Here is a 9,749-nt window from a genome sequence, read left to right as displayed (position 1 = left end):
CTGGGCCGCTCCCCTTCCTGGTTGTCCGTGGGCGCCGCGAAGATGCCGGGGGGCCGCCCCTCCGCGGGCCAAGGGACTGCGCAGCGCTCCCCGCGGGCCTCGAGCCGGGCGGGCGGGCGGACGAGCGGCCGCTCCGACGAAGGGAAGCGACGGCGAGGAGGTATAATTGCTTATCAATTTTAGAATCAGTTTTTCGGGATCCTTTAAAAATTCTGCTTGCTTACTGAGTGAAGTGCATTGAGTTTTATTATAATTGGAGGGAAATATATATCCCTGCAATCTTAGTCTCAAATCCAATAACGTTTTCATTGTATTTAAAGTTTTAAAAATAATTTTGATGGACTTTTAAAATGTCAGCCAAGTCCCAACAGACTCCCTAATCCACTCATAGATCCTTTATATGTGCTCTTCTCTCCGCTAGGAAGATCCCCCCATCATATTTTGCCCAGCTAATTTCTACTCTTCATATATGGCTCATTTGAATACTTATTTTCTCAGGGATACCATTTCTTTAAAACTAACTATATAAATTACCCCTATTCATGTTCAATAAGTATCATATATTAAAATATTGCTCTTAAGACACATGGTACCCCAAGGGTCATCATTCTTGAAAAAGTAGAGTATACTAGTAAACACTACTTAATACATTTTCAAGGGTTAATTTTACTTTGTATCTTTTTTACTCTCAAATGCTCTCAAAGAAAGACATGAAGAGGTAAATATTCAAGTTTGTAAAATATAATCTCAAGAAAAACATAGTACTATACTGACTGCTTACTATGTGCCAGACAATTGGCACATAGAGCTAAATATTATATATATTTTACATAATTATATAATATATAAATGTGTTATATGTAATGCCAAAATTATAGAGGGCTCATTTTCCAGGTACTAATCTAGGAGTTTCACATATATTAACTCAATCATTATGACAACTCTATGAGGTAGGTGCTATTATTATCATGCCTAGTTTATAGAAACTGAGAGAAAAAGAAATTAAGTAAATTGTTCAGGTCACACAGCTGAAAAGTGGTGAAGCTAATATTTAAATCCAGCAGTGTGGTTTGAAGTCTACACTTTTAATTATGCACTTACATCTGTGCTTATAAGTTCCATATTATTTAATATTCACAATAATCTGACATAGTAAATAATTACATTGAAATCATTATCTAAATGAGGAATCTCAGAATTCATTTCCAAAATTTTCAAAGGGCACATAAATTTCTGAGGCAAGTATTTAGAGTTGTCTAACTTTATATTTTATATGCCAATAGTTATTAGATAAATGAGAGGAACTCCATGTTATATTATGTATTATATCATGTAAAATGTGGTAATAAAAGCACAGCAATTTTATTGATTTCTAGATATTTTCAAAATATAATATTCAATCATTGTTTATACTAATATATGCATTTTTCTGTTTGACCACCAGGGTCCAAACTGATATTTTCAAAGACTTCTCCATTATGGAACAATACAGGTGATCTTAAAAAGAATGTCTATTAACAAGGAAAACAGATGAAATTTCAAAACCTCTTTTTAGCAACTTTTATTCATTTATGTTTACTCTCACAATTATTATAGGGTTACAAAGGAAATATTTAAGGGGTATCTAATTCAGTGATTGAATATTAGATTCCCTAGATGTGGTCTAAATGTTAAAGATGCTAAAAGATTATGAAATATAAAATTTTTAAGTGTGTTGAGCACAAAGCTGACTTCCTTAAATCACTCAGAGAAAGCTGTCTAAATCCAAACGCTTTTGCTCATGTCTGTTCTGAAGTATGGAAATTTGAGCAAAAAATAATAGCATTAAGAATTACATTAAAATTTAATAAAGTGCTAGGCCTTTTCAGCAAGGATTTGCTTTGAAGTAAAGCTATTTAAGGTCTTACATAGTGCCACAAAATCATTATTAAACCATTCTTTGAAGTTCCAGATGTTTGTAATTCCAGAAACTATACTTTGACATGATATAGAACAACTTAAGTCATTTTAAGAATTTACTGTAAAGTCTAAAATCTCAAAGGGTTCTCAAATTTAAGTATATTTTTTCACTCATAGACAAAAAAGTACAGCTTTTTCATCTATCTTTTATAGTCATTCTAGCTCTTAATGCAGAAAAGCACATGGGATATTAATGGCAGATAAGCAATAACAGCATAATCTTAGTTTACTAAGGAATGTCAGAAGATAAAGCAACAGCTAAGAGAAAAACATATTCATGTTGAAAAGAAAAAGTAGTAAACAATCTTTATCTTTAAAAAAAAAGGGTTTTCTGTGGAATACACGAGTTTTACCTATTTTTAGTATTCTTGACTAAATATTTGTATTCTCAAGTTTGTTTTACTCCTAAGTGTAATCTTTACATTTTTCCACATGTTTTACTATGAAAATTTCCAAAGATACAGAAAAGTTAAAATAATCACTTAGTGTATATACCATATATCCTCCACCTCTTCTATAATGGTCAGATTCCGATATGTTTGCTTTATGATCCACCTATCATTCTTCAAACTGTGATATATCTGTCATTCTTCAGTCATCATATTTTGATGTATTTCATATACATGAAGTATGTATGTTGATGTATTCATGTATTTCCATATACTTTAGAATGCATACATAAAATTGAGTGTAATGTTCTTGGGAGCAAAATTTACATGCAGTGATATACACAAAACTTAAGTGCATCTAAGCATAATTTCAAGGCACCTTGGTCTTTCTTGTTTCTGCTCTAAGTTTTGCATCCTTATTCTACACCAGATGTCCCTGTTTCACTATAGTTCATATATTCTAAATGCCACAAATCACAAAGAATCCTGTTGTTTCCCTAGCCCTTAGCCAATATGCTGCTTATTCTTATCAGGATACTAATATGTCATTTAGCTTTGTACTAGGCTGTTCTCTGTCACATTCTTACAGGAATATTGAACCAAAGCAGGCAGCCATCAGCATTCAGTAGTAACAGAGGAAAATAGATACAAACACAAAAATGCCAAAGCATAAGATAATCCCTAAATGAAAGGTCATTTATAATTTGGGTATACAAAATTGACATTACTAAAATTAATAATCGGGACTTCATACATGGGATCTATTTTCCTGACAAAAGACAGCCTACCTGTACCAGGGTTGTATTAAAATGTGCTATTAAAGGCAACATTGTTAGCCTAAAGGCATGGTACATTGCTAATGTGAAATGTTGCCCTAGGTTTACAAATGATAACACTTGACTGTTAACAGGCTACCCTACAAAATCAATTACCTCTGCTCTAAATAAAATTTTAGTGGCTTTATAAATAATTTAAACTAAGGGCTACATAGTACCTGAATATTTCCATCGCCCTCAAGAATAGTTTTGTCATTGCAGTCTTATGTCTTCATTAAAGGGCATTTTTTCATAGAGTTAAAAAAGTGTTAAAACAGTGCATAAAATTTTAATATCTACAAAACATGTCACTTCTTTAATTCTCTAGACAGTCCTATATTCGACAATGTTAACGTAATTTAGGAGCCAAACCACCCCATCACAATTCTTTCTATGTGTTTAGGGGAGCTCACAATAAATATGAAAAATATCGCTGTCACACTATATGTAAAAAATGTGTTCCAAGATATCAGGGTGACTCAAACTCTTAGTGAATACAAAACACCATTAGGTGAAACCGTAGTTTGCTTATATGCATAATATGGGCTGAATAATAATGTAAGTATGATGATCCATCTCTCATACATTATCAATAGTTGAATGATGCCGAGGAGTTAGACAAGGGCCATTTACAAATAAAGTACTAAACTTAACGGTTTATGAGTTAATTTCAAAAGGGAATATTCACAGGATTTAGAAGTTAAATATTTGATATTTTATGAATTCTAATTCTTCATTACCATTTTTCTTTGCAATTTTTTACTTTTCACTTATAAAAACGATAGCAATTCCTAAACATGAATCAAATAGTCTTGACCATGAGACTGAGCTCCAGGGTTCGGTTTTCATGTTTGTGGTAGTCAGCCCAGAATTTTAAGTATGCAGTCTCTTTCACCATTGTAATCTATTGAGTGTAATAAAGTCTAAAAGTCATTATTTTACTCCTGCTATGAAGCTCCCACATTTCAAAACTATTAAAATCAAACAATCTTCATCTTGTCAAATAAAACCAAAATGTGTGGAACAAAGTGGTGTCAAATAAGGTAATACAAAGAGAGGAGGATAACAATTGTTCATATACCCATAGTTTTATTCCAACTGGGGACAATAGTGTAGTAGTTTTATTCAAAAGTAAGTTACGATAATAAAACTTCCTTATCAGTTATTATCATTTTCCTTAAAATAATAAAATTGAATCTTCACTAATAAATAATTGAAAAGAAATGTGTCCTTCCAGAAAATGTCCCAGCAAAACATTTAAAATTAACTATTATGGGGCTTCCCTCGTGGCGCAGTGGTTGAGAGTCTGCCTGCCAGTGCAGGGGACACGGGTTCGAGCCCTGGTCTGGGAAGATCCCACATGCCACGGAGCAACTAAGCCCGTGAGCCACAACTGCTGAGCCTGCGTGTCTGGAGCCTGTGCTCCGCAACAAGAGAGGCCGCGATAGTGAGAGGCCCGCGCACCGCGATGAAGAGTGGCCGCCGCTTGCCGCAACTGGAGAAAGCCCTCGCACAGAAACGAAGACCCAACACAGCCAAAAATAAATAAATAAATAAATAAACTTGAAAAAAAAGGCCACAAGGAAAATTATTAAAAAAAAATAATAATAATGTCTGCTTTCTAATAGACATTAATTCTAAAAAAAAAAATTAACTGTTATGTAAAGCTATGTAATAGCTTTCTGCCTTTTAACTTTACTATGTTTATTCAGCAACGTTCTTCTAGGCAATGTGGCATTTCATTTTTAGGGAACAGCAGGAAGAGTCGTAGGAGGTGAAGCTCTATATGTTAATAGAAACTATAAAATAGACCAGAAATAAAAATGCTGCTCATTCATCCATTCACACCTTTATCATGAAAATGGTCTCTTGATTTAGTCTGTAAATGGATTTTGTAGTAAATGCCAAGGCAAACTACCCTGCCTCAGAAGTTGATTTATTCATGAACCAAACCTAGAGATATGGTCTGGCCCAGTTCAGCATGGGAAGGATAGTTCACATCTGGATGGAAGTGGCCTTTACCTAAGAGCCTAGCATTCAGACAGTGGTCTGACCCTAAATATTATCCCTCCTCTGTCCTCCCTTTTCTGATAAAACTGCTTAGGATTTTAACTTCTCTTTTTTGAGCATTCATAGTTGATAAATAATTATGTTATAGTACTCTTGGGGATATCTGTGAGCCAAAAGGTAAAGTATAAGGCTGTTTTGACTTGCACATATCCTCACTGACTCCATTTTACAGCTTCATCTTAGGCCTGCAGTCCTACCACTCTCCCCCTTGCTGGGTGACTGAGCTTTAGCCTACTCACAAAGAATGCCCCCAAGCCAGATAAATTTCCAATCAACTTTTACACTTGCCTTCATCTGATATGAAAACAGAAAGAATGTCTCTTGCTGATGAAGATGGTTATTGGTCATGAGACGCCCAAGTTCCATTTAGTACCAGACATACTTCTCCCTGGTAGTCAGATTCTGTTTTTAGCTTTGGCCTCTTCACAGTCCCCAGCACTCCTTTTGGCCGATGGGCATGCAGCTGCAAATGCCTCTGGATCCTTGTCTGCTTGATCCTGCCTGTATGTAAGCTACCCACGATAAACTTCATAATTGCACTTTATGGAGTTGCCTGCTTCGTTTTTTGGTCTTAAAATTACTTCTCAGTTCAAAGGATATTATTCAATATCTCCTCATTATTCAATGCCTTTCAACATTACTCAAATTGCTCTGAAGCCAACTGAATGGGTCTAAATCCTGGCTCTACCTTTTGCCATCAGGTGACATTAAAGACCTTCTCTGTTTTCACATCTGTAAAAATAATTACATGTATAGGACTTATCTCCCAGAGCCATTGAGAGGTAAATAAAAATGTTGTTTTCAATACCTAGGAGAGAGTCAGGTCCATAGCATGCACTAACTCTTTAAGGCAGAAACTGCACATAAGCTTTGGTCTTTAGATCTTAATATAGTGGACATGACATCAGGTAATTTTATATTTTTCTTATCCTTCTTTCTGCTGAACTTGCAAGAGAATGTGTTTGTTTACAGGGCTCTTAAAGGATGATTTTCTTTAAAAAAAGGCCTCAAGTTTAGAAGAGGCTCTATAGATCTTTAGACCCTAGATCCCTGAAACACCCCTGACGCTTCAGGAATAAGCAAAAGAGGCCTGTATATGGATTTGCTGATTGATGAAGAAGTTGACAAGCATTTGTACTCATTTGGAATCAAATGTTCATTTAGCACCTCATCCCCCAGGAGCTTATACTCTAATGAGAGCCAGCGACAAAGCAAATATTAGAAAACAATATGATCTTGGAGGCGCCGGGCATCCTGACTGCAGAGGTCCCAAAGACGGCATAGTGATGAAGGCCCCTTCCAATGATCGGAGAATCTTTACCCGAGGGTACCTGCCTGGGCCTGTGGCATCACCTTGAGCCAAAGGAACTTGTCTACCACTTCCCCGAAAACGTCTTTCTCTCCTAATTCATGAGCCAGCAGGATGCGGTCGCCGGGCTTTCAGAATGCCTGCTCATAGCTGTGTACAAAGGCCAGGCAGAGAATGTGTTTCAGCTCATCAACAAGGGCACCAAGGTAGCCGTTACCAAGCATGGCTGGACCCCCCTGCATCTTGCTGCCAATAAGGGCCATCTTTCTGTGGTCCAGATCTTGCTGAAGGCTGGCTGCGACCTCGATGCCCAGGACGATGCTGAAGACACAGCACTTTATATTGCTGCTGCCCTAAATCACAAGAAGGTGGTTAAAATCTTAGTGGAAGCCGGAGCAGATGGGACCATTGTCAGTAATGCAGGCCGGACTCCACTGGAGACTGCCCGCTACCACAATAATCCGGAAGTTGCTCTCCTCCTCACTAAAGTGCCCCGGGGAAGTGTCTCAGCAGGAGACACCCATAGCAGTGAACAGGCTGTACCCAGAAAAGAAGAGCCCAGAGAAGATTTCCTGTCCGCCTCCCCGGAGCCCAGAGCAAAGGACAACAGGCAGAAAAAGTCAAGGCCCAACGTGTCAGCGTCTTCTGACTCCACCCCACCAGCAGACCAGCAGCCCTGACAGCAGAAGAACTCGCGCACTCACAATCACCCTAAAAAGAGGCCCAGGCATCGCTGTTCGCCCCCATCCCCTCCCCATGAGTTCAGAGCATACCAGCTCTACACGCTGTACCAGGGCAAGGACGGCAACGTGATGCAGGCGCCAATAAATGGCTGTCGATGTGAACCCCTGATCCACAAGCTGGAGAATCAGTTGGAGGCAACTGTGGAGGAGATCAAAGCAGAGCTGGTGTCGTGTCAGGATAAGATGAACACGAAGCTGGGGCACATGGAGAATGAGACCCAGCACCAAATGCGGGTTCTGGACCAGCTGATGGTCGAGCGACTCTCAGCAGAGAGGACGGAGTGCCTGAACCGCCTGCAGCAGCACTCGGACTCGGAAAAGCACGAGGGAGAGAAACGGCAGATGCCCTTGGTGGATGAATTAAAAACTTGGTGCATGTTAAAGATTCAGAATCTGGAGCTGAAGCTTTCTGGAGATTCTGGGGCCTCCAGGACTAAATCCACACCCTCCACTGGCGAGTCCTCCACAGGTGTGGGCCAGTCAGTGGGGACTGCAGGTCCAGTAGCAGCCTCTGACAGCTCCCCCCAGGTGGCCAGGCCCAAGGAAAAGGCCCTCAGCTCCACAGCCGCCCACAGACCCCAGCAGGAGCTGTCTTCATCGGACTGTACAGGCTCCCGACTGAGGAATGCCAAGGTCCAGACAGCCTCGTTACCCTTGAAAGAGGCAGCCAAATGCAACCCACAGGCCGGGCCCTGTGTTGACAGAGGCACCCAAACCAAGAAGTGTGGGAAAGGTGGGCAGACGAGGCACCGCGGCCAGCAGCCAGCAGCCAGCACCGCCTGCGGGCGGCCGCCACCAGCAGCAGGTGGCGAGCAGACGGCCCCTCACGCTCGAGACACCTCCCAAGCGCTGGAGCTCACCCACTATTTCCTTGAGGCTCTTTCCACCCAGATGGAAAAGTGGTATGAAAGGAAGATTGAAGAAGCACGAAGCCAAGCCAGTCGGAAAGCCCAGCAAGACAAGGCCACGCTGGAGGAACACATTAAAAGTTTAGAGGAGGAACTTGCTAAACTAAGGACTAAGGTACAGAAAGAAAACTAGGGCCTGGGAAGTGGGACGAGAAAGGATTCCTGGGACTTCCCTGGTGGTCCAGTGGTTCAGACTCTGTGCTTCCAATGCCGGGGGCGGGGGTTTGATCCCAGGTGGGGGAACTAAGATCACACATGCCGTGTGGCGGGGGGTGGGAGGCGGCGGCGGCGGGGAAGGATTCCTGAGGATTTCTGGTCCTGCAGCTGCAGAAGAGCTATGTCCAAGGTGTCGGTTATTGTACACATAGCAGAACTTGCCTTTTAAAAAAATCACTAATTTCTAAAATGTGCCACACACATGCTTCCTATGCCCTGAAGTTATGAAGACTTCAACAATTAGACTGAAACTAGGGGAAGCTTGCTTAGTTTCAGGTTTCATTACAGATTCGAAACCTCAGCCCAAGTTCATCTGAAGTTCAAAAGTTCAGATTAAGCCAGCCGTGCTAAGAAACTGAAGGATGTTTAAGCCTAAACTCTAATATTCAGGATATGAAATAATGTAAATGAAAAGCAAGAAAAAATATAAATCCCTGTTAACTCAAATCAAGCAGTCATTCATATCAACATGCCTGCTGTGCCTAGACAGAGTCTTTCTGTAAGAGCTGTAACGGACACGCTGAACCCCCTCCCTCAAGTTCATAGTTCCCAAAATGCTGATGTTTTAACCGGGGGAAAACTCACCAAACAAATTTTGAGGAGAAGGATTTTCATGATGGCACTAGATCCAGTATATCTTAAAATGTTTTGAAAAGTCAGAGTGTATTTAAATAATGGGTTAATTGGCTAATAGCACTGGGAATGTTTGTTAATAATGAACTCAAATGAGAAAGGTTCAAATCGTTGGATCATGGTTCCTGTATCTTTCAGCCAAAAGAAAGAAATAGTACAATCGATTAATCATAGTGATTTTAAAGTGGATTAATGGAAAAAACATTCATGTAACAATTACCTGAAACTTCTATAACCTAATTCACAGCCAGTTATCTTAGAGTACCTTTCTGAATTTGAGCTTATTGGTCTATATTTTATAAAGAAATAAGACTGTTTCTTGAAAGTATTTCATTTTGAACTGAGTTCTGTTATTGAAGAACCTCAAAAGCTTTCCACTGCTTCGTAGCAACTATGTCAAGGTAAACAACGCAATAAATTGACTTGGATTCCCCAGCTTGACCTAGCCGCTGTGGATTTTACTCTGTTCTACGGAGTATACAAAGTTGCAAAAGTAAGGGTATGTTGAAACTTTGGATTTAATTATCTTCCAAGCTTCTTGTCCCTTGTGGCATTATATTCATCTCCTCAAAATTCCATGTATGCATAGAAACCTCGATTCTATTTCTATAAACACAGGAACCAAGTAAATGTTGTCTGTAATTTTGAATAAACTTTTGCTCATTGAGCCAAAGAGAAAATATGACTTCCTGACATGGGAACACCCA

At 39.7% G+C, this 9,749-nt stretch overlaps 1 protein-coding gene across 1 annotated transcript; it reads left to right on the top strand.

Moving 5' to 3' along the window:
• The first annotated feature begins 6,643 nt into the window (after positions 1–6,643).
• LOC103016258 (ankyrin repeat domain-containing protein 6-like) lies at positions 6,644–8,326 on the top strand. The gene is given in 1 exon segment (XM_057545956.1): positions 6,644–8,326. A coding segment is annotated over 1 exon segment (1,683 nt).
• Positions 8,327–9,749: the final 1,423 nt, after the last annotated feature.

Source organism: Balaenoptera acutorostrata, chromosome 4, assembly GCF_949987535.1.
Source record: "Balaenoptera acutorostrata chromosome 4, mBalAcu1.1, whole genome shotgun sequence".
Classification (NCBI taxonomy): domain Eukaryota; kingdom Metazoa; phylum Chordata; class Mammalia; order Artiodactyla; family Balaenopteridae; genus Balaenoptera; species Balaenoptera acutorostrata.
The sequence above is the reverse complement of the archived record's forward strand: the minus strand, read 5'-3'. Positions and strand labels throughout refer to the sequence as shown.